The sequence below is a fragment of the Ursus maritimus genome, unplaced genomic scaffold, assembly GCF_017311325.1.
Source record: "Ursus maritimus isolate PB19 unplaced genomic scaffold, ASM1731132v1 scaffold_2, whole genome shotgun sequence".
In the NCBI taxonomy this organism is placed as follows: Eukaryota; Metazoa; Chordata; class Mammalia; order Carnivora; family Ursidae; genus Ursus; species Ursus maritimus.
This window is the reverse complement of record NW_024424452.1, coordinates 78,115,772-78,140,801: the sequence shown is the minus strand read 5'-3', so window position 1 is coordinate 78,140,801 and position 25,030 is coordinate 78,115,772. Positions and strand designations below refer to the sequence as shown.

General features: G+C 36.4%; 1 protein-coding gene across 3 annotated transcripts in view; it reads right to left on the bottom strand.

The window, feature by feature from the left end:
* Nucleotides 1-25,030, bottom strand: part of RABGAP1L (RAB GTPase activating protein 1 like) — a 713,371-nt gene that overhangs the window by 503,974 nt on the left and 184,367 nt on the right. For all 3 annotated transcript variants that reach the window (XR_005836374.1, XM_040636233.1, XM_008696595.2), the window contains one exon: nt 4,901-4,994. Coding sequence is in view for 2 of the 3 variants with exons in the window: in XM_040636233.1 (XP_040492167.1) it covers nt 4,901-4,994 (94 nt within the window). In the remaining variant the exon portion in view is untranslated. The remainder of the gene's footprint in view (nt 1-4,900; nt 4,995-25,030) is intronic.

The following is a 25,030-nucleotide window of genomic DNA, read 5'->3' as shown; positions in this document are numbered from 1 at the left end:
GCATTTGGATTGTTTCCAGTTTGGGGCAATTATGAACAAAGATGTTGCAGACTTTTGTACACAGGTTTTCATTGCACTTGGGTAAATACATAGGAGTAGAACTGGAATTGCTGGGTAGTGATAACAAGTATGTGTTTAACTTTATAAGAAAATGCCACTTTCCAAAACACCACTTTGAATTTCCACCAGCAAAATATGAGAGCTGCAGTTGCTACGTATCCTTGCTAGCTCTTGGTATTATAGTGCTTTTTTGTTGTTGTTTTGCTTTTTTATTTTAGTCATTTGAATATGTGTGTAGTAGTATAGTAGTACCTCATTGTGGATTTAATTGGTATTTCCCTAATGACTTATGTTGCTTAGCATTTTTTCATGGGCTTATTTATAATCCAAAATATCTTCTTTGGTGAAGTATCTGTTCAGATCTTCTGCTTATTTTTAAATGGGGTTTTGAGGGGGGGGGTTAGTATTGAGTTTTGAGAATTTTTTTATATCCTGGATACAAGCATTTTATCAGATTTCAGTTTTGCACATATTCTCTCCCAGTGTGTAGCTTTTCATTCTTGTGAAGGTCTTTTGAAGAACAAAGGTTCTTAGTTTTGATGAAGTCAAATTTATAATTTTTTTCCTTCAGACATCATCCCTTTGGTGTCATATCTAAGAAATCTCTGCCTAACCAAAGGTCACAAAGATTTCCTATGTTTTCTTCTACAGTCTTTATAATTTTAGCTCTTACATTTAGGTCTATGACCCAATATGAGTTAATTTTCAATATGGGGCAAGGTGTGCCCCAAGTTTGTTTTTATTGTTTTTATTCTTTGCATATAGATACCTAATTGCTAGGCACAATTTGCTAAAAAGATTATCCTTTCTCCACTGACTTTCAATTAAACCTTTGTTTACAATCAATAGACCACATATGTGTATTTTTTTGTATACAACTGTATCAAGATATAACGCACATACCATACAATTCATCCATTTAAAGTACTTAATTCAATGATTTTAATATATTCAGTTGTATAGCCATTACCACAATCTATTTTAGAACATTTTCATTACCCCAAAAAGAAACCCTGTATCTCTTAGCATTCACTCCCCATTTCCCTAAATCCTCACTCTAGCTCTGGACAACCACTCACCTACTTTCTATCTCTATAGATTTCCCTATTCTTGATACTTCATATAAATGAAATCATATAATTGCTCTTTTCTGATTTGCTTTCTTCATGCAGCATAATGTTTTGAAGGGTCATGCATGTTGTAGATGTACCAGTACTTTATTTTTATTGCTGAATAATATCCCATCATATGTATATACCACATTTATTTATCCATTCATCACTTGATGGAATTTGGATCGGTTCCACTTTTTGGTTATTATGAATAACGATACCATGAACATTTGTGTACAAATGTTTGTGTAGACATATGCTTTCATTTCTCTTGGGTATATTAGTAGGAGTGGGATTGTTAGGCCATATCTTACCTCTATATTTAACCTTTGGAGTAACTGAAAGAATGTCTTCCAAAATGGCTGCTGCACCATTTTACATTGTTATCAGCAGTGTAAGAGGGTTTCAGTTTCTCCACATCCTTGCCAATAGTTGTTATTATTTGTCTTTTTTATTATAGGTAACCCAGTAGATGCAAAGTGGTATCTCATTGTGGTTTTGATTTGCATTCCCCTAATGGCTAATGATGTTAAGCATCTTTTCAGGTGCTGGCTGGCCATTAGCTTGTCTTCTCTGGAGAAATGCCTATTTACATTGTGTGGCTCTATTTCTGAACTCTCTATTCTGCACCTTTCATCTATGTGTTTATCCTTTCGTCAATAACGTCATGATTACTGTAGCTTGATGGTAAGCCCTGAAATCAGGTAGTATGAGTCTCCCAAATTTGTTCTTCATTTTTAAAAGTGCTTTGATATTCCAGTTACTTTGCTTTTCTATATAAATTTTAGAATCAGCTGTTCAGTTGCTACCAAAAAAAATTCCACTAGGATTTTGATTGAAGTTACATTGATCCCAAAGACTGGTATGGGCAGAATGGAAATCTTAACAATATTGAGACTTTCATTCTATAAACATGGTATATTTTTCCATTTATTGAGGTAGGTCTTCTTTGATTTCTTTCATTACTGTCTTCTACTTCAATGTAATAGGTCTAGTAACAGTTTGTTCAATTTCTACCTAAATGTTTCATTGTTTTTCTAGAGCTTTTATGTTGTTTTAAATTTCTATTTTCAATTTTTCATTGTTAGTATATAGAAATAAGATTGATTTTTGCATGTTAACCTTGTATCCTCCAACCTTGTAAAACTTAGTTCCCAAGTTAGGTTCTGCCAATAAGTTAACAGTGGTATGCGATCGAAAGGTAGAAGAAAAGAAAGGATTGTGTTGCCAGTAGTAGCTATACCATGACTCTTGAGAATTACTGATACCTTCCAGGTGCTCTAGGAAATAGCAGCACCAATCATATAGTGTCTCCCCACCAGCTCAGAGGTCTGGGTAACTCTTTAGAAGCCAAGAACTAACCAAATGACCCCTCCCCTCACAGGTCCTTCTAAACCCTAGGTGCTCTAAGCATCCTCAGAAGCATAAGCATCCAGCTGGGCAGCCTTCTTCAGAGGTCTCTGCACCGGCTCCTCAGGAGACCTCCACTGAGTTCCTAGATTCTGTTCACAATACTTCTTCCATTTTATTTCTCCACCTCTAGAGGATACTGCTGCTTCCTACTTCAATGTCGGCATTCTAACACACTAGAAACCAATTACTTGCATTAATACCCTTCTATCTGAAAAGGCTGGCACGGCTTCTGTTTTCCCAACTGGACTCTGACTAACAATGTTCTAGCTCTGATCAGCACCCCTTCCCCACTCCCAACACCTAACTGTCCTACAAATTCTATTAACTAATGACAAAGATTCTCTTTTTGACCGAACTCTACTCACACTCACCTGAACTCTCTTCTCAAATAGGCCCTGACTTTTTAGCTTGGATGTTCATCTCTGCATTGTCCAATTTTAGCAACAATCCTACTAAGTCAGTTTAGCCAGGATCCCCTATCCTCAGTATCTTATCACCCTTGATTTCTAATTGAGTTCCTCATCTTCCACCATCCTCAGGTGACATCCAATCATCCTGATCCACCTTTAGAAAGAATCCTGTTAAGTCAGTTTAGCCAAGAACCACTTTACCCCTGATGTTTCCTCTCAGTAACTTTCCATCTGCTGACATCCGTCCTCTCCTTGGCTATAAATTTGATTTGCACATTTCCTATATCTGGAGTTGAGCCCAGTCCCTCTCCCCTACTGCAAGACCTCATTTCAGTGATCCCTATACCTATCGTGATAGCTCCCCCTCCTTGAATAAAGTGTCATCTTTAACAAGTGTCATGAATAATTTTAACAATAACTCAGGGCCATAGAAACTGAAAATTCATCTTAAAGGTGGAAATAATACTAAATGAAATCAATAAAAAACATACAAGATAAATTCAGAAAGGTGGACATGAATCAACTAGCCTCTGGATATAGTACAGGGAAATACTGTGAAAGGTTTTTGAAATGGGCTAAAGAGACTACTGAACACCTTTTCTATGGAATGCGGCCCCTTCTGGGAATTATCTGATATGACAGACGTGTATGACTTTATTTGTCTTTATCTAGGCAAACTTACAACTCTCAACAAAGGATGTGTAGAAAATTGATAACAATGCCTAAGTTTTTGTCCGTAGCCATAAAAATAGTTCCTGTTCATGACAATGCAAGTGAATTATCAGGAAGAGAATATAAATCTCTAAATTGAATTCTCATTTTGATTGGTTCTAATATCTTACTGGTTCCCGTTAACTAATGAGTTAAATAAACTCTCTAAGATGTGTTCATTTTACATTTGTATGTGTGAGACAAATAAGATTAAATTTTCTTTGTTTAATTAGGGAAGGCAGCAAGCCCTCCCTTACTCTTAAAGCATCTCCTTAAAAATATAATAGATTCAACATTTTGGTCAGGAAGTTGAAAAAACTATTCTCCAGATTTTACAGTGAGAAGTCATGAGCTTTCCAACCCTCAAAACCATAAATAATATATCTCCTAAATTAAATCAGGAGTCTCTCAGGATGTGTATAGGAGATTATCATAAGAAGCATTCATCTGTCTCTTAAAAAGACAAAATTTTAATTCTTCTTTCTTCTACTTTACTGTGTAAAATGTGTGAAATTCTGCCCAGACTTAGTAGCTTCTCCTGGGCCACCAGCATGCATGTAATTTGATATGTATACTCAATAATAAATCATGGTTTCTATATACCGGTATGGCACAATTTTCTTGTTGTGAAGATTTAAATTTTACTAAGAAATTATCGTCATAATTACCTCTTTAAAAAACTTAGCTATAATAAATATAAAGAGTATGCATACTAAATATAAACAAAGTACCCTTTTTTGTAGCTCTAGATAAAATACTTCAAAATATAAAGTAACAGTTTTAGTCAGAAAGAATAAAACAGACTGAGTTACAGTTTATAATCAGTGGTAAAATGAGTAATTCTAAGCAGTACAGCCCCTTTCAATGGTAACAGCTTAGTAGAGAAAGGAAATATAACCCTTTAACAATAGATATTTACATATTTTAGCAATAAAGCATACAGCTGACTACTCTGAGCAATGTTATATCTAAATGAACTAATAAGGCAAATGTATCTTCCAAAAGTAAGTTAAATAAGACCATACTGGAAGGAAGACCCAGCCAAACATAAAGAGTACCCATGAATTATGTTTTAACTTTTATCTTTTTAAAGTACATTAAAATACCAAGATAAACATATAGATTTTAATTAATAAGACAAATTAATATCAACTATGTAAATGTAAAATTTTCAATACAAAAAATAAATTTTACCATCTTCCTAGCAATTCTCCCCAAGAATACAGGATCTTCTCAGGACAATCCTTAGACACATCGCCTGTTCCACTTGAGAGTTCATTATCACTCTCTGCAGAAGAAACACATAAACAAAAATGACAAACACCGTATTACATATTACATTTGATATTTATATATTACAAAGCTGGAAACATGACTGTGTGTCTAATAAAACAAACAATACTTCTGCTTATATTATGCCCATTGGGAAAAAAACAGTAAAAACTTCATTAACATAATTTATCTTTAGTGCCTAGATATATTCTCAAAGCATTGACATTTTATAAAAATTCCTATCCACAGTTTATATAGTATGAAATTGAAAATACTTATATATAAATAACTTTATCCCAAGAGGATAAAATTTTAAAGCTAATGGTAACAGAATTAGAAATTCCTATGTGATATTCTAATCACCAGATTAACATTCTCAAATATTAATATTTTATTAGTGATGCCAACAAACACTGAAATCAAGAGTCAGATATATATATATCAATATATAACACCAAAAAATATATATATTATAATACAAACACCAAACAACTAGAAATATAGGAAAAATTTTAAGGTTTTAAAGATACATTCAAAAGTACAAATATTTTTGACTAAAGGAAAGACTAAACTATTTGGCCTTTTAAAACTGCAACTATAAAGTAATAGTTTTAGAAAGAATACAACTGGCTGAGTTACAGCTTAAAATCAGCGATGAAAATGAGTAATTGTAAGCTGTGTAAATCTTTTCAGTGGTAACATAGCTGGTGGAGAAAGGAAATGTAATGGGCACAATTTATCTACATTATAACAAGGACTTTGACACAGTACTATAGAAGACATGTCTGGAGAAGTATTACCTGAATGATAAAATAAGCTAGATAAAAATCTGTCTGGCTCATCACGAGGAGCAATGTTTTCTCAATGTTGTTGCAGTACAATAGGGACTGGCATTAAGTGAATCCCACAGGGATTGGTGTTAAGAACAGTTATTACTTAGCATACGATCCAAGAATAAACTAATTCATATCGGTGGATAGCATCAACACCAAAAAACAATACAATAAAGGAAGGTTTATTTGGCCAGGTTAAAAGATTTGGTCATATTCACACAAAAAGATTTCATCACATATTTAGTAAAGTATAACCAAAACATACGCACACACACAGACAAATGCTTCAACATGTTTAGAACACTTTGTTCAAAAAGTAAACATTATTCTGGATACTGGAATGAATTTCAAGAAGGCAGACACTAACATCACTGCTCTAGAAATACCTCGCATAAGCAGTTCGGTGAACTTTGCAACAAGTTCATCATGAAAATAATAGAAATGAGAGATTTTTTAAAAGTTGAAGCAAATGAAGTATTGCTAAGTATGAGAGGAATAAGGTAAACAGAAACAACGGAAGCCTTACATTTTAAAATATTCTAAAAAACTATCAATGTAAAAAACTATGCCTTATAATACTTAAAATTTTTTTATTTTAAGGTACTTTTTGAGAGTGAAAAAGGACACTATTAAAACTTACACTGGAAAAAGGTTAAACTTAGACTATCTCAGGCAAACAGGGACTGCTGATCACTCTTCTTATAAATTGGTACCAAGTATGAGTACTTATAATATAAACTGGATTTCAATTAAGCAGGGTCCAAGATGGTCCCACCTTATACTCTATTTTGCTCCATAGTAAATAAAAACACATCAAGGTTCCAAAGTATTTGATGAAGTTGTATATGCTAAATTGGAGACCAAAATCGAAGAACACAATGAAAAGGAAAAAGAAAAAAAGGAAACAAATCATTAATCTTGATTGTAATAAAAATCAGAAAGCACTACTGATACAGAGAATCTCTGATTCTTCTTATTCTTTTTGGGAAAGAAATAAAACAAAACCAAGATGCCATAAGAAAGATTAAGAAATCTGACTACCTATAAATTAAAAGCTTATATGAAGGGACGCCTGGGTGGCTCAGTTGGTTAAGAGGCTGCCTTTGGCTCGGGTCATGATCCCAGGGTCCTGGGATCGAGTCCCACATCAGGCTCCTTGCTCAGCGGGGAGCCTGCTGCTCCCCCTGCTTGTACTTTCTCTCTCTCAAATAAATAAATAAAATCTTTAAAAGAAAACTTACATGAAGTAAGGTATAGCGTATACTAAAAAAACAAAAAACCAAAAAAATTTCCCAACATTTGACAAATGGTCTTAATATTCAAATAAACCAAAAAATTCCAAAAGAAAATTGGGCCAAGGACCTAACATAGTACAGTTGCATAAAAAATAACTGGCCGATTAAAGATGTTAAAGAAAGCCTTACATCGCCAAAGGCAAGGGAAGCAAGGGCAAAAATGGAACTACTGGGACTTCATCAAGATAAAAAGCTTTTGCACAGCAAAGGAAACAGTCAATAAAACTAAAAGACAACCGACAGACTGGGAGAAGATATTTGCAAATGACATATCAGATAAAGGGCTAGTATCCAAAATCTATAAAGAACTTCTCAAACTCAACACCAAAAAAAACAAATATTCCAATCAAGAAATGGGCAGAAGACATGAACAGACATTTCTGCAAAGAACACATCCAAATGACCAACAGACACAAGAAAAAGTACTCAACATCATTCGGCATCAGGGAAATACAAATCGAAACCACAATGACACACCAGTAAGAATGGCTAAAATTAACGAGTCAGGAAACGACAGATGTTGGTGAGGATGCAGAGAAAGGGGAACCCCCCTGCACTGTTGGTGGGAATCCAAGCTGGTGCAGCCACTCTGGAAAACAGTACGGAGGTTCCTGAAAAAGTTGAAAATAGAGCTACCCTACGACCCAGCAATTGCACTACTGGGCATTTACCACAAAGATACAGATGTAGTGATCCAAAGGGGCACCTGCACACCAACGTTTATAGCAGCAATGTCCACAATAGCCAAACTATGGAAAGAGCCTAGATGTCCACCAACAGATGAATATGGATAAAGAAGATGTGGTATACATAGACAATGGAATATTATGCAGCCATCAAAAAATGAAATCTTGCCATTTGCAATGACATGGATGGAACTAGAGGGCATTATGCTAAGCGAAATAAGTCAATCAGAGAAAGACAATTATCATAGGATCTTGCTGAGATCATATGTGGAATCTGAGAAAAAAGGCAGAGGATCATAGGGGAAGAGAGGAAAAAATTAAACAAGACAAAACCAGAGAGGGAGACAAACCATAAGAGACTCTTAATCTCAGGAAACAAACTGAGGGGAGTGGGAGGGATGGAGTGGCTGGGTGATGGACACAGGAGGGTATGTGCTATGGTGAGCACTATGAATTGTGTAAGACTGATGAATCACAGACCTATACCCCTGAAACAAATAATACATTATATGTTAATAAAAATAAGCAAATTATTTTTAAAAATACAACAGAAAATTGGGCCAAGGACCTAAACATAGTACAGCTGTATAAAAAATAACTGGCCAATTAAAGATGTTAAAGAAAGCCTTATCTCAATAATTTTGTTATTCAAATTAAAACAATGAAACAGAAAAAAACAGAGAACATCAAGAATAATTATATCTAGTGCTGATAAAAACATGGGGAAACAGGCAAAAAGGTGATCTTTATAGAAGAGTAATCTTTTTAAATAAATTAAGAGTCCAAATTAATACATCATTTGATTCAGCAACTCCACTTCTAAAAATTTATTCTCCAGGATTACATATTACAAATAGATATACGTAAAAGGATTTCACTGTATCATTGCTTGTACTAATAATTGAAAATTATCAGGAATTCTTCAATTGAAGTTGCATTAACTAGGGGCCCCTGGGTGGCTCAGTTAGTTAAGCGTCTACCTTCAGCTCAGGTCGTGATCTAGAGTCCTGGGATTAAGCCCTGAGCTGGGCTCCCTGCTCAGCAGTAGGTCTGCTTCTCCCTCTGCCCCTACCCCTGCTCGTGCTCTCTCTCTCACTCTCATTATCTCTCTCAAATAAATAAATAAAATCTTTATTTTAAAAAAGAAGTTGCATTAACTAAATTATGGTACATCCATTCCAAAGAATACCACCCTATAGTTTAAGAATTGACTAGATCTTTATATGCTATATGAGAACCATCTAAAACACATTATTTTGTGATGAAAAGCAAGAAACGAAGGAGTAATTTTTAAGTATAGTTTTATTTCAATAAGTAGTATTACTTATATGATTATGAAGACCTTTAAAAACAGCTATAAGATTATATACCAAACTATTAAGAATAATTATGTTTCAGCACTTAACAGTATCTTCTCACACAGTAGGCATTCAACAAATATTGAGGGAACACATCTTTCACTTTTAAGTTTCTTTTCTATAAAAATTCTTATCTTTTCAAATAAGTACATATAACTATAATAAGCATGGGGAAAGGACTTTTATCTTTTAAATAACCCCTGTTGCTACAGAAAAACAAAAGCCTATTTCATTTTTATAAATCCCTACTAATATGCCATAAAATCATCACTGACAACAACAAGGGACTGTCTCCCTGAACAATCTCCCAAGTTATTTTCCACCACAAAAAGGAATTAGAACTGTAAACACCTAGATTGTAGGAGAACCACAAAGAGAAAGGGGGAAAATGAGCACACACACTGAAGTTAAAACTAGGCCCCTGATGAACAATTAAGGCAGAAACCACAGCAAGTCAGGGGCCAAATACTTGGACAAAAAAAAAGGACTTAGCCAAAGAAGACAGGAATCCTAGGCTTTTATTGAATCCTTTTTTTAAATCTCTATTCCAAACACTACTCTTCAATTTTATAGACACTAACTCATTGTATTCCCTAAACAACCTAATAAGGTAGTCACTACTCACTCGCCCACTTTCAAAATAAGAAAACTGAGGCACAGAGAGGTTAAGTAACTTGCTCGAGGTTACCCTGCTAATAGGTGATGGACACCTCAGTTTGAATCCAGAGTCAAATGCTACCTCTCCTTTCAGTTTTGAGTTTTGTGTTGTTTTTTTTTTCTTTTCTTCTTCTTTTTTTTTTTTTTTTTTTACACCATGTTTTCATGGGAGACTGTGTTTGGCATTTAGCAGATTCCAGTCTGTGCCAAGTGCCAACATCTAGTAAACGCTGGAAGCCACAGCCAAGAATGGAAAAGGCAGGCACATTTAAAGCAACATGCCCGAGAAACACTGAATTGAGAGCAAGAAATTTAATACACAAGTTTCAGGGGTATAATCTCCTTGACACTCAGGAAGAATAAAAATAAACTGATATCCTAGTGACCTCAAAAGTGAGCCACATCTATCTTCCTTGCTGCAGAAACAACTCACCATGGGTGTTTTAAATACGTATTGGCCATCTTGGCTAGACAAGAAGAAAGGAGGCTAAAGAAACATAAATTAAAGTTACTGTATTAGATACGATGGAGTTTCTAGGTAGAATGAAAGAAATAAACTTAAGGGGGAAAAAAAGAATAAAAAAGATACTGGAGGACGCCTGGGTGGCTCAGTAAGTTAAGCATCTGCCTTCGGCTCAGGTCATGATTCCAGGGTCCTGGGATCAAGCCCGGCATCTGGCTCCCTGCTCAGTGGGAACCTGCTTCTCTCTCTCCCTCTGCCCCTCCCCCCTGCTCATGCTCTCTCTCTCTCTCTCTCTCTCTCTCTTTCTCAGGCTCATGCGTGCTCTCTCTCTTTCTCAAATAAATAAATAAATAAATATTTTTTTTTTTAAAGAAAGAAAAAGACACTGGAAACCAAAGTGCAGTAAGAAACACAGTGAGGAGGTTAGCAAGTAGAATGTGGCAAAGAGAAGCAACTACAGAAAAATGTAGTTATGTAAAAGGGTACCACTGAAGGTTTTAAAAAGGCAACTGTATCCCATTCTACCTAGGGAAAAAAAAAGGAAAATTGGCTGGGATTCCTATCCTCCTGGATAACTCTTATTTTTTCCATCAAAAATCAGGTTAGGATTACCCTTTTCTGGATGGGCTAAGAGCTACCCTTCTGGGCATGTTCTATGATAGCAATTATCACACCACATTACAATCACTTATTTTCCTGTACATCCTCTTCTATCGGATTTTAAGTTTCTTGGCAGTGGGGAAAAACTTTATTTCTGTATTCCCAGTGCCCAGATTAGTACTTGGCCATAGGACATTAAAAGTTTCCTGAACTGATAACTGGGGGGGAGGGGGGTGGAGAGAGAGGACGGAAGAAAGAAAAATCCATTACAACTCCAAAAAAAATGTATGCCTTGAAAATTAGTGACCTTTAGTACGTGGGCATTGCAGAAATGCGTAAAGGAAACCAGGTCCATTCAGTCATTCAGTCATTCATAATGAATTTGGAGCAAAAATGCCTGGTTCTGAAACCCAGTTCCACCATTTACTAGCTGTGATCCTGGTTAAGTTACTTAACCTCTCTGTGATTCAGCTGCCTATTTATAAAATGGGAATAATAACAGTATCTATGCTATACTATAGTTGTACCAATTAAGCAAGTTATTATACACAAAACATACACATTACCGTGCCTGGCAAAAGGCAGACATGTTAACTATTAAAAGCTGTTTTCATTCAACAAATATGAATTTCCTATGATGTACAGTACAGGGGAGAAGCTGGAGCGCAAGTTTTGAGCAGGAAGTGGTGACAGTAAATGTAGACTTTTCTTCTTCCAAGCTCATGAGATATGGGAAGGTAAGAGAGTGATATAGCTAAAAAGAACTGCATGGTCAATTCAAGCATTACACTTCCTTTACCAAGCCCCACTCCCCAGAAAATTGGCCAGTTCTTCCTTTCTGCCTCCTGTATCGACTCCTACAATATTAAGACTTCCATGAACACATGCCTGTTTTCATGATTTACGCAGGCATTTAATATCTATAACTTTCATGTTTTACAAATCTTTTTCTGTTTCTTGGAATCCAAGCTCTGTGAGAGCTGGGAGTTTATCTTTTCTTTATGTAATAGCCTTTAGCACATAGTAACACTCAACTGTGGAGTAAATGGAAGTATTTCTTGTTACTGCTTTATTTTTAGAATATGTTCATACAGTTAAGGTAATTGGGAAAGAAAACACTGAAAGGAGAAAGATGACGAATCAGGCCAATTCCCTAAAAAGACATGAAACTGCCCAGGTTTGGAGGGAGGGAGTGACCAGAAGGACCTCTCATATTTTGACTGAATATGGGGCTTTGGATAAGTTCAAAGATGTTAAGAGAGAGAGTTGAAGGAATCCACGGCTACTAGCTTCAACTTTCTCTATCAAGTTTACTTTAGAAGAGGTCTCTGAGAGACTCTGCTTAACCCAGGGAGTATGGTTAGAGACTCCTCCAAAATGCCTAGCTTCATTCCTTTCCATGCACAATCTCCTTGTCAATTTCAATTTCCCCGCAGCTATTGTTCTCCTTGAGAAAGCACGACCATAGAGAGGATTCTAGTTCTGCCAGACTCCCACCGTAGAACTACTACTTTCTTTAAACATGGGTGAAATGAAGATAACAATATCAATCATGTATTAAAAATTGAATGAAAAAGCATGTGCGATACTACACATGGTGCCAGTCACCCAGCAGTACTCAAGTATTAGGTATCATTTTTTATTATTTCTATTGTTAGTGAATCCTCAGTTTCCTGCCCAGCATTTCAAAGTAACTAAAAAAGCATTCTAGGCTTATTGTTTATTATTCACTGATTTCTAACATGCAGAGAGCAGAAACCAACTGTACAACACCAAAATAAGATGCAATAAATGTAAATTTTTAGATCAAACAAAATAAATATGTATGACACTTCAATCAAAATAATTTAAGGGCTCTCTCTCTTAACTTTGGCCACTCCTTGCTTTGAAACAAATACTGTGTTTCTATTAGCAATGTTTTTCATCCTAGTCATAAAAGGAAAATTTCAGAACTAGTATCAATAGACATCATAAAAGGAAAAAAATATACATATTTCTATATACACACACATGCACACACAATGCTTTTTTTTTTTCCAAATGAAGTTAAAAATAAATGACAATATTAGGGGCAAATTAGCACAAAATCCCATTTTCCTTTTCAACTAAAGGATTACTCATAAAATAAAAAGCTGATAAGTAACCACAGGTAAAATGAGATGATTGTGGGTTTTCAAAGATTTTCCCCTTAATTTTCTTTTTTAATAAGTACTGTGTGCTGAAAATAATACAGGTAACCAAAGGTGACTATAAACTCTCTTGTAAACAATTGGGGGAGAAAAAAACAAAACTTTACTCATCTGGCAAAACCTGTGGGAATACAGGTCTGTATAATGACATGTGTCAACTTGAAATAGTGTAAACGTGATTTACTTTGATTACTTAGTAGTAAATAATGTCATTTTGGACAGCCAAAAACTATAGCCACATTTGTATGACCTTGAATATAATATAATCTCTCATTTCTCACTGACAGAATATACTTGTTCTATATATAAGCTGATACACAAATGTAAACCATCAAGGTAAAACAAAGTTCATCCCTAATTTCTGAAATATGATAACATTTCCCACTGTCAAAAGCAAGGTGATTTATTATAGAGAAAAGATTCGAGGTGGAAGAGACCACAAATTGCATGATTTCTTTCCAACTAAATCATCATCACTGTCACTCTCAATCTAATTACGGGTTTCTAATTAATAATCTCTGTAGTTACTAAGCATAAGTGATTAATAAAAATGTATCAGTGATCGTTGAAATCTGTCAACCACACTCAAGAGAAGCAGGGCAGCCAAATACCTTACTTTTCTCCCCCCCGCCCCCACTTTGTAACATTGTTTTTAAGCCTCACAAACTTCTACAGATAACCAGAATGGAAATAAATTAGATTACACTTGAGGAAAAAAAGAGGCTAACATTATTTGTTTAACATTAAACAAACTTCTTTCTTTTTTTTTTTTTTCTTTAGGAGCCCGATGCAGGGCCTGAACTCATGACCTAAGATCAAGACCTGAGTGGAGATCAAAAGTTGGATGCTTAACTCAATGAGCCACCCAGGCACCCCCCCTAAGTAAACTGCTTTCTTAATCCTGAGGCTAGTATATCCTTTTGTGTATTTATGTGCATTTCATTTTAAATTTTTCTGGGATATTAATGACTAGAATTTATTTAGATACTTATTTACATTTTGTATTTTCAGGGTTTTAGAAATGCATTTTAATTCTCTGCTCATTTCTTTTGTTTTTAATTGAAATATGATTAACATACAAAAAGCTGTAGATATTTAATGTATACAATTTGATGTGGTTGCAGAGGCTAGCATAGTTTTATAACAAAAAATTCGGGCAGTGTCTATTTGAATGTATTATCAATGACTTTTTTCAAAATAAACTGACAGGTGGTAAAGGAAGGAAATTAGTGTCTGGCAGATTATAAGAAAGAACATATGCAGTTATACTAAAGGATAATAACTTATCATTCAAAGAATTACTTTTTAAAAGGCAGCCAATCAATTAGAGGAAAAAAACTAAGCAGGCATTGGAGATAATAAGAAACAAAGAGAAGCAAGAGAAGAAAGAACCCATCAGGATACTCGATTTTAACTAATGGGTGGAAAGGGAGCCCACGAACCCCCACTGGTGGAGCATAATACACTCACAAGTCCTCTAACTGGGCAGATGACCCTCTTCAACCAAAAGTGTAACTCCGCAAGGGAAAATACTCAAAAGTAAATGAGAAAGGAAGGGGAAATGCCCACAAGACTAGTGAAAGCAGCTACATGAAATCAGGCAGTCAAGGAAGTAATAGTGAAATCAGGTTCATCTCTGCATTTGGATTTTTTCATATTCCCTTCCTAAGGGAAAGCATTTTAACTGATGAAGAGATTGCCAAGTATAAAACACAATGGGAGAAAAAGGCAGAAACTGCCAAAGGAGACTTAGGTTAATTTTTGATATAGGCTGGCTCTTACACATAAGGACTTTAAAATTCAACAATGACAGTAAACATGTAACTGTGAAAGTAACAGAAAATAATGGATTATTTTAGAAAAACTCAAGATTTTAGAGCAAAAGTGCCATTTTAGTGGACCTGCTAAGCATTCTCTGCATGGTCCTATGATAACATGTCCCTCTGTAATGTCCTGAACACTTGCCTGCCATCCTTTCTAAACTAACTTACTTGCTTAAATAAGAGACTGTATTCTAGTCATCACGGTATTCCACACCCTATCAAAATACTTGGCAACTGGTAAGCACCCAATAGATGTTTGATGAATAAAGTAAGAAACGCACTTTTTCAGAACCTATGTATCAACTGCCTATGCAACATTTCCATTCGGATCTCTTTCAAAAAAAAAAAAAAAAAGAACTCTTAGTTTTCTTCACATACCTGTATTTGCCCAGTTCCCCTGCCCCATTTTCATAAATGACAGTTACCTATGCAGTTGTTCAAACTGAAATCGACAAGTTATTATTTACCCTCACTGCCCACATTTGATTACCCAACCCTGTTGACTCCACATCCAAAATGTATCTTAAATCTACCTACTTTTCTCCTTCTCCCTCACCCAAGCCCCCAATATTTTCGCCAAGATCACCCTAAGAGTCTCCCAATGCTCTCTCTGCTTCTACGCCTACTCTACTGACCTTCATTTTCCTCATATACAGCTGCAGAGGGGTTTTGAAACCATGAATCAAATCTTTGTCTCTTCTTCCCAGCCTAAAACCTTTCAAAGCCTTCAAAAAAGAATTCCTCACTGTGGCTTACAAGAACTTACACGATGTCCCCTGGCAACCTGTCCCTGTCTGTATTGCATCACTTTTTTTTTTTATTTGACAGAGCGAGAAAGCACAAGCAGGGGGAACAGAGGGAAGAGTAGAGGGAGAGGGAGAAGCAGGATCCCCACCGAGCAGGGAACCCGATGCGGGGCTCGATCCCAGGACACTGAGAACATGACCTGAGCCAAAGGCAGAAGCTTAACCATGTGAGCCACCCAGGCGCCCCCACATCCCTTTTTTGTTTGCCCCCTACCCTTCAATCATCTGTCCTCCTTTCTACTCTTCAAACACACCAAGCACACTTTCATCTTCAAGCCTCTGCACTATTTCCTCTCCTGAAATGCTCTTTCCCCATCTTCCAACAGCTGGCTTCTTCTTGTCACTCAGATCTCAGTTTAAATGCCACCTCCTCAGAGAAATTTTTAGCTGAACACCCAATCTAAAGTAGCTACCCAGACAAATCAACCAATTTTAAATATCTAAATGGCATTATTACTTCCCGATATTTTTCTTGTTTATTATCTGTCATCTCTCCCATAATTAGAAGTACAAAAGATTTATCTATCTTATTATGTCAGAGGTCTTCAAGATCACCCACAGGTTCAATGATTCTCTAGGAGGATATAGTTGTACTTACGCTTATGATTTATTACAGCGGAAACAAAGCAAAATTGGCAAAGGGAAAAGGCATACTAAGTCTAGAGGAGACCAGGTGCAAACTTCTCAGAGTCCTCTCCCAATGGAGTCCAGAGGACACACTTAAATCTTCCAGCAACAAGTTGTGACAAAATGTGTGAAATGTTGTCTACCAAGAGAGCTCATTAGAGAGGTTTTTATTGGGGCTGATCATGTAAGTACCCCCTGCCTAGCACGTACCAAAATTCCAGAATCCAGAAGGAAAGTAGGTGTTCAGCATAAACCATATTGTTAGTACAAATAGTGTAGGCACAGTGAGCCACTCTTCTCAGTCAGGGAATGGTGGGAACCCTCTCAAAATCTATTTCCCAGTACCAGCCAAGGGCTGACCTTGCAAATAGCCTTTTCTGAGGATAGCGGTCTGAAGCCTGCTATGTTAAGTCTGTTCTGCACACTTATTCACCCCTGTATCACCTATTCGTCCATTAACAGATTTAAAAAAGAATATGTTGTTCTTCACTGAGTCTAACATTTCAAAGAGATTTCCATTTATTACACAAATATTTACTTAACACTTGCCACATATTAGGCAATGCGAACTCAGAAAAGAATAAAATACCATCTGCCCCTTAGGAACTCACACTCTGGAAGGTGAGAGAAATGCATTTAAAAGACCATATTTATAATATGATATTTTAAGAATTATTAGAATGGTATGTTCAAAGTACCATTAGAACAAGATGATAGAAAGACTAATGCTGCCTTAGTCTGTCAGGGAAGACTTCCAGAAAAAATTGAGAGAGAAGAAAGGGCCTACTTTAGCTGGAAGTGGTCAAGGAAGACTATCTGAAGAGGTAACACCGAGACCTTGAGCTGAGATCTAAATGATGAGGAAAGGGCACCTGGGTGGCTCTGTCGGTTAAGCCTTCACCTTCGGCTCAGGACATAATCTCGGGATCCTGGGATCAAGCCTCGGTGGGGAGTCTGCTTGTCCCTCTCCCTCTGCCACTCCCCCTGCTTGTGCTCTCTCACTCTTGCTCTCTCTCAAATAAACAAAATTTTTATTTAAAAATAAATAAATGGGGGCGCCTGGGTGGCACAGCGGTTAAGCGTCTGCCTTCGGCTCAGGACGTGATCCCGGCGTTATGGGATCGAGCCCCACATCAGGCTCCTCCGCTATGAGCCTGCTTCTTCCTCTCCCACTCCCCCTGCTTGTGTTCCCTCTCTCACTGGCTGTCTCTATCTCTGTCGAATAAATGAATAAAATCTTTTAAAAATAAATAAATAAATACATAAAAATAAATAAATAAAGATAAATGATGCAGAAAAGGCAGCAAGCAGAAGTTTTGATGAAAGTATCTTCCAAACAAGGACCAACATATGCAATGGCACAGAGAAAGGTCAATTCGAAGGGTAGCTCTATAGAGTATAGTATTCACTCAATAAACAGTAGCTATTGTTATATCATGTCCTCTTCATGTATTGAGAAACAGATGATTTAAGAGATTAGATTTATGAAGTCCACACCTCTAGGAGTTATAACTTATTTATAACTACCCTACCCATTTACCAAAAAAAAATACTTGAGACAGAAGTTAAAAACAGACACAAGTAAAATGAAGCAAATATGAATCAATCAAGTATTGTTCATTCAAATATTTACTAAGCACTCATGGCCAACCTTAAAAATATGAAATAGACATGCTCCCTGACTTTGAGGAATTTATGTTCTAGCAAAAAAAAGGAAATGGATTCAGATACATGACAACAGAGCAGAACACATGCTACAACAGTAGTAGGAACGGAAAAGGCAAAGATTGGAGTGGGGTAGAGAAGAGGTCTTATATCAGAACACCAAAGCAAAAACAACATACAACAGGTAAATGAAAAACTAAGCTTTAATCTTCTCCAAAGACAAGAACGAAAAAAAAAATGAAGGGCTTGGTGCTTGGGTCACTCAGCTGGTTAAGTGTCTGACTCTTGCTTTCTGTTCAGGTCATGATCACAGAACCCTGTAATCAAGCCCTGCTATGGGCTCTGCGCTCAGCGCAAAGCCCGCTTTAGGATCTCTCTCCCTCTCCCGCAGCCCCTCCCCCTGCTTGCACGTGCTCGTTCTCTCTCTCTCTCTCCTTCTCTCCCAAGTAAATAAATCTTAAAAAAAGAAAAAATGAATGGTGACACGCACAGCTCTTACCGATAAAAGCTTGAAAAATAATTTCACTTAGGTATCTTTTCCCAACTTGTGTGAGCAATCACCTAAATCTTTATACAAAACACCCTGAATAACATAATGAATCATGTCTAAGAAAACACTTTCACCATACCTGTAGAAATATCTTTTATACCAACCCTTGATTAAAGCAGAAAATACAAAATTAGAATGACCTAAAAGGCCCTCCATCACCCAGCCTGTATATTCTTTCTACTCTCATATTGTATCATTTCCCACCCTTACAAATGAATATATTTTACTGCACACATAATGCTGTTTTTCCATCACCCAATGTCTCCCTCTGTCTGAAGGTCTCCCTTACCAGGCATCCAAGTATTTCTAGCTAAATAATGTGCTTTAATCCCTGAATTTGCAGGCCAAACTAAGTTTCTTTTAGGCAGCTCACATTATATTCTGTTCATATCTTATTAGTGCATTTACTACATGTTACTATCTATTTATGAGTCTTTTTCTTCAGCAAGACTAAAAGCTTCTCAAGAATAAGGGTCATGTCTTACTTATTTTTGTGTCCATAGCACTTAGCAAAGTAGTGGGTGCCCACTAAAAGTTTGTTAAATCTTTACAATTTTAATAAAACCTACCAAATAACAAACTTAATTTATACATGGCCTTCTAATGATCTGAACTGATTTAGTAATCACACTTAAAAAATCTAAAAGAATAAATCACTAATATTTTCTTTAGAGGGGATATCCTGAATACCAACCGTCTGCATTTTTCAGTCTATAGTGCAGACTCTTCAAATCTGAGATCATTAGTAAGTGCCAAATGTACCCATAGTCTGCACTGTGAATAAGATCTATCTGCTCTGCGTACTTCTTAGGTGAATGTGTGGCAAAATAAAATTGCATTGCAAAAGTCAAAGAGCCTTCATGCATGCCCACTTGGACTGAGGGCCCCTGAATCCCAGCATAGGTGTCTTCTATAATCATTGGTTCTCAACTCTCTACCATTTATATATCATTTGCATATGTAGCCCATTCTCATAAATGACATTTGTCAATGCACACAGTAAATTCTCAACTGAGGACACACACCTCTGGAGTAACAAGGTACTGCCATATATTAAGAACTACTGTTCTGCTTATATTATTTCAGTTGAAAACATCACATACGATCTTATATATTAATCTTTTATGCATATATTTATAATAAATGTCTTTCCTTTTTAAAAAAAAATGTGATAAAGGGGTGCCTGGGTGGCTCAGGCAGTTAAGCAGCTGCCTTCGGCTCAGGTCATGATCCCGGGGTCCTGGGATCCAGTCCCGCATCAGGCTCCCTGCTCAGCAGGAAGTCTGCTTCTTCCTCTACACCTCCCCCTTACTCGAGGTCTCTCTCATGTTCTCTCTCTCTCAAACAAATAAATAAAATCTTGGAAAATAAAAATAAATAAATAAATAAATGTGATAAAGGCCAGCATACAAAATGTGACATGTGAAGGTCAGATTTAAGATGTATTATTCTACTTAGGCAAAATATCATCCACTTTTCAAGAAAAGTAGTGAGAATAAAATTCAAGATTTCTTAAATTAGAGAGTTTTAATCCCTTAACTGGGTAACACGACCATTATAAATACTCCACAAAAATCTCCCTTTGGGAATGATCATAGGTGCACAGCCTTCAAGAGTGTAACATTAGTTTCGGGAGAATTTATTGATTTATCACGTACATACAACATCCAGTGCTCAGCAGCACAAGTGCCCTCAATACTCATCCCCCGTTTAATCCATTCGCCCCCCACCAGCAACCCTGAGTTTGTTCTCTATAGTTAAGAGTCTGTTTTATGGTTTGCCTCTCTTTTTCCCCCCCGTATGTTCATCTGTTTTGTTTCTTAAGCTCCTCATACGAGTGAACTCGTATGGTATTTGTCTTTCTCTGACTGGCTTATTCCCAGCTTGTTTTCCACCATGGCTGCACCAGTTTGCATTCCCACCAACAGTGTGAGAGAGTTCATTTTCTCTACATCCTCTCTGACACCTGTTTTTTGTTGTTGATTTTAGCCGTTCTGTCAGGTGTGAGGTGATATCTCATTGAAGTTTTGATTTGTATTTCCCTGAAGATGAGTGATATGGAGCATCTTTTCAAGTGTCTGTTAGCCTTCTGTATGTCTTCTTTGGAAAACTGTCTTCTGCCCGTTTCTTAACTGGATTGTTTTTTGGATATTGAGTTTAATAAGTTCTTTACAGATTTTGGATAGTAACCCTTTATCAGATATGTCATTTGCAAATATATTCCCCATTCCATTGGTTGCCTTTTAGTTTTGTTGGTTGTTTCCTTCAGTGTGCAGAAGTTTTACCTTGATGTAGTCCCAGCAGTTCATTTTTGCTTTTGTTTCCCTTGCCTCGAGAGACAGGTCTAGTAAGAAGCTGCTATGGTCAAGGTCAAATAGGTTACTGCCTATTTTCTCCTCTAGGATTTTGATGGTTTCCAGTCTCACATGTAGTTCTTTCATCCATTTTGAATATATTTTGTGTATGGTGTAAGAAAGTGGTCCCGTTTCATTCTTGTGCATGTTGCTGTCCAGTTGTCCCTACACCATTTGTTGAAGAGACTTGTTCCCATTGGATGCTCTTTCCTGCTTTGTTGAAGATTAATTGACCATATAGTTGTGGGTCCAATTCTGGGTTCTCTATTCTATTCCATTGATCTATGTGTCTGTTTTTGTGCCAGTACCATACTGTATTGATGACTACAGCTTTATAATATAGCTTGAAATCTGGAATTGTGGTGCCTCCAGTTTTGTTTTTCTTTTTCAAGACTGCTTTGGCTATTGGGGGTCTTTCATGGTTCCATACAAATTTTAGATTGTTTGTTTTAGATCTGTGAAACATGCTGGTGTTATTTCATTAGGGATTGCATTAAATGTGTAGATTGCTTTGGGTAGTATAGACATTTTAACAATGTTTGTTCTTCCAATCCATAAGCATGGAATGCTTTTTCATTTCTTTGTGTCCTCTTCAATTACTTTCATAAGTGTTCTATAGTTTTCAGAGTACAGATCTTTTATCTCTTCAGTTAAGTTTATTCCTAGGTATCTTACTGTTTTGGTGCAATTGTAAATGGGATCAGTTCCTTGATTTCTTTTTCTGCTACTTCATTATTGGTCTATAGAACTGCAACAGAATTCTGTATGTTGGTTTTGTATCCTAGGACTTTACTGAATTCGTATATCAGTTCTAGCGATTTTTTGCTGGAGGCTTTTGGGTTTTCTACTTAAAGTATAATGTTATCCTCAAAGAGTGAAAGTTTGATTTCATCTTTGCCAATTTGGATGGCTTTTATTTCTTTTTGTTGTCTGATTGCTGAGGCTAGGACTTTCAGTACTACGTTTAACAATGGTGAGAGTATGGAAAGCTCTCGGTATTTCCCCATTTAGGATGATGTTAGCTGTGGGTCTTTAGGATATGGCCTTCATGATATTGAGGTATGTTCCCTCTATCCCTGCTTTGTTGAGGGTTTTTAATAAGAATGAATGCTGCATTTTGTCAAATGCTTTTTCTGCAACTATTGAGAGGATCACATGGTTCTTATCCTTCCTTTTATTAATGTGATATATCACACCAATTGATATGTGGATATTGAACATGCCTGTAGCCCAGGAATAAATCCAACTTGATCATGGTTTTAATGTATTGTTGAATTCGATTTGCTAGTATTTTAGTATTAAGAATTTTTGCATCCATGTTCATCAGGGATATTGGCCTTGTAATTCTCTTTTTTAGTAGGGTCTGTCTGGTTTGGGAATTAGGGTAATGCTAGTCTCGTAGGATGAGTTTGGAAGTTTTTCTTCCTTTACTATTTTTTTTTTTTAAGATTTTATTTATTTATTTGAGAGAGAGAGAGGATGAGCCTGAGAGGGGGTGGGGAGGCAGCAGAGGGAGAAGCAGACTCCCCCACTGAGCAGGGAGCCTGCTGTGGGGCTTGATCCCAGGACCCGGGCTCATGACCTGAGCCAAAGGCAGACAACCAACTGAGCCATGCAGGCAACCTTCCCTCTCTATTCTTTGGAACAGTTTGAGGAGAACAGGTATTAACTCTTCCTTAAATGTTTGCTAGAATTCCCCGGGGAAGCCATCTTGCCCTGGACTTTTGTTTGTTGGGAGATTTTTGATTACTGATTCAATTTCTTTGCTGGTTATCAGTCTGTTCAAATTTTCTTTTGGCCCCCTTTTCAGTTTTCGTAGTTTATATGTTTCTAGGAATTTATCCATTTCTTCCAGATTGCCCAATTTGTTGGCATATGATATTTCATAATATTCTAATTGATTGTATTTCTGTGGTGTTAGTTGTGATCTCTCTTCTTTCATTCATGATCTTATTTATTTGGGTCCTTTCTCTTTTCATCTTGATAAGTTTGGCTAGAGATTTATCAATTGCATTAATTCTTTCAAAGAACTAGCTCCTGGTTTTCATTGATCTGTTGTATTGGTTTTTTTAGCTTCTATATCATTTATTTCTACTCTAATCTTTTTTATTTCCTTCCTTCGGCTGCCTTTAGGCTTTGTTTATTGTTCTCTTTCTAGCTCTTTTAGGTGTAAGTCAGGTTGCATATTTGAGATTTTTCTTGCTTCTTGAAATAGCCCGGCCCTGTATTGCTATATACTTCCCTCTTATGACTGTTGCTGCATCCCAAAGGTTTTAGACCATCGTGTTTTCATTATCATTTGTTTCCATGTAATTTTTTTTTAATTTCTTCTTTCATTTCCCAGGTTGACCTATTCATTCTTTAGTAGGATGTTCTTTAATCTCCATGTATTCGTGGCCCAAATTTTTTCTTGTGGTTACTTCAAGTTTCATAGCATTGTGGTCAGAAAATATGCATGGTATGATCTTAATCTTTTTGTACTTGTTGAGGCCTGATTTGTGACCCAGTATGTGATCTATTCTGGAGAATGCCCATGTGCACCCAAAAAGAATGTGTATTCTGGTAGTATAGGATGAAATGTTCTGAAGACATCTGTTAGGTCCATCTGGTCCAGTGTGTCATTCAAAGCCATTGTTTCCTTGTTGATTTTCTGCCTGGATGATCTGTCCATTGATGTAAGTGGGGTGTTAAAGTCCCCTACTACTATTATATTATTATCGATGAGTTCCTTTATGTTTGTTATTGTTTTATATATTTGGGTGCTTCCAAATTAGGGGCATAAATATTTATAAATGTTAGATCTATTTATTGGATAGACCACTTTATTATGATATCGTACTCTTTATCTCATTACAGTCTTTGGTTTAAAATCTAGTCTGTCTGATGTAAGTACTGCTACTCTGGCTTTCTTTCGACATCCATTAACATGATAAATGGTTCTCCATCCCCTCACTTTCAATCTGCAGGTGTCTTTAGGTCTAAAAAGAGTCTCTTTTAGGCAGCATATAGATGGGTCTTATTTCTTTTAACCATTCTAACACCCTATGTCTTTTGATTGGAGCATTTAGTCCACTTACATTCAGAGTAATTATTGATAGATATGAATTTAGTGCCATTTTATTCCTTGTTTTGTCATTGTTTCTGGGGATTTTCTTTCTAGTCTTTGTTGCTTTTCGTCTTTCTTTCCCCCTCAGAGTCCCCTTTAATGTTTCTTGCACAGCTGAATTAGTGGTCATGAACTCCTTTAGTTTTTGTCTGAGAAACTCCTTATCTCTCCGTCTATTCTGAATGACAGCTCTGCTGGATAGAGTATTCTTGGCTGCATATTCTTCCCATTCAGCACGTGAAATATATCATGCCACTCTCTTCTGGTCTGCCAAGTGTCTGTGGAAAGATCTGCTGATAACCTTATTTATCTTCCCTTGAAGTTAGGAACTTCTTTTGTCTTGCTGCTTTTAGGAATTTTTCTTTTTCTCTATATTTTGCTAATTTAACTACAATATATCTTGGTGTCAGCCTGCTTTTGTTGATTTTAATAGAAGTTCTCTGTGCCTCCTGGATTTGGATGTCTATTTCATTCCCCAGATTAGGGAAATTTTGAGCTATAATTTCCTCAAATAAGCCTGCCCCTTTACCCTCTCTTCTTCTTCTGAAACTATGATACAAATGTTATTATGCTTCATAGAGTTACTGAGTTCCCTAAGTCTATATTCATGATCCAATATTTCTCTTTCCCTTTTCAAGCTTCATTCTTTTCCATAATTTTATTTTCTATTTCACTTATTCATTCCTCTGCTTCTTCCATCCTTGTGGTCATTACATCCAATCAGTTTCAAATTTTAGTTATCACATTTCTCATTTTGGCCTGACTGGTTTTTAGGCCTTTTATCTCTGTGGTAAGGAACTCCCTGGTGTCTTCTATGCTCTTCTCAAGCCCAGCTAGTATCCTTATGATTATTGCTTTAAATTCTGGATCACGCATATAACTTCTATCAATTTGGATTAGATCCCTGGGCATAACCTTTTCTTGTTCTTTCTTTAGGGATGAATTCCTCCATCTTGGCATTTTGTTTAGAGCTCTGCCTTCTGCTGTGTGTTAGGAAAGCCAGTTATGTTTCCTGCTCCTGAGAGATGGCTTCATAAATA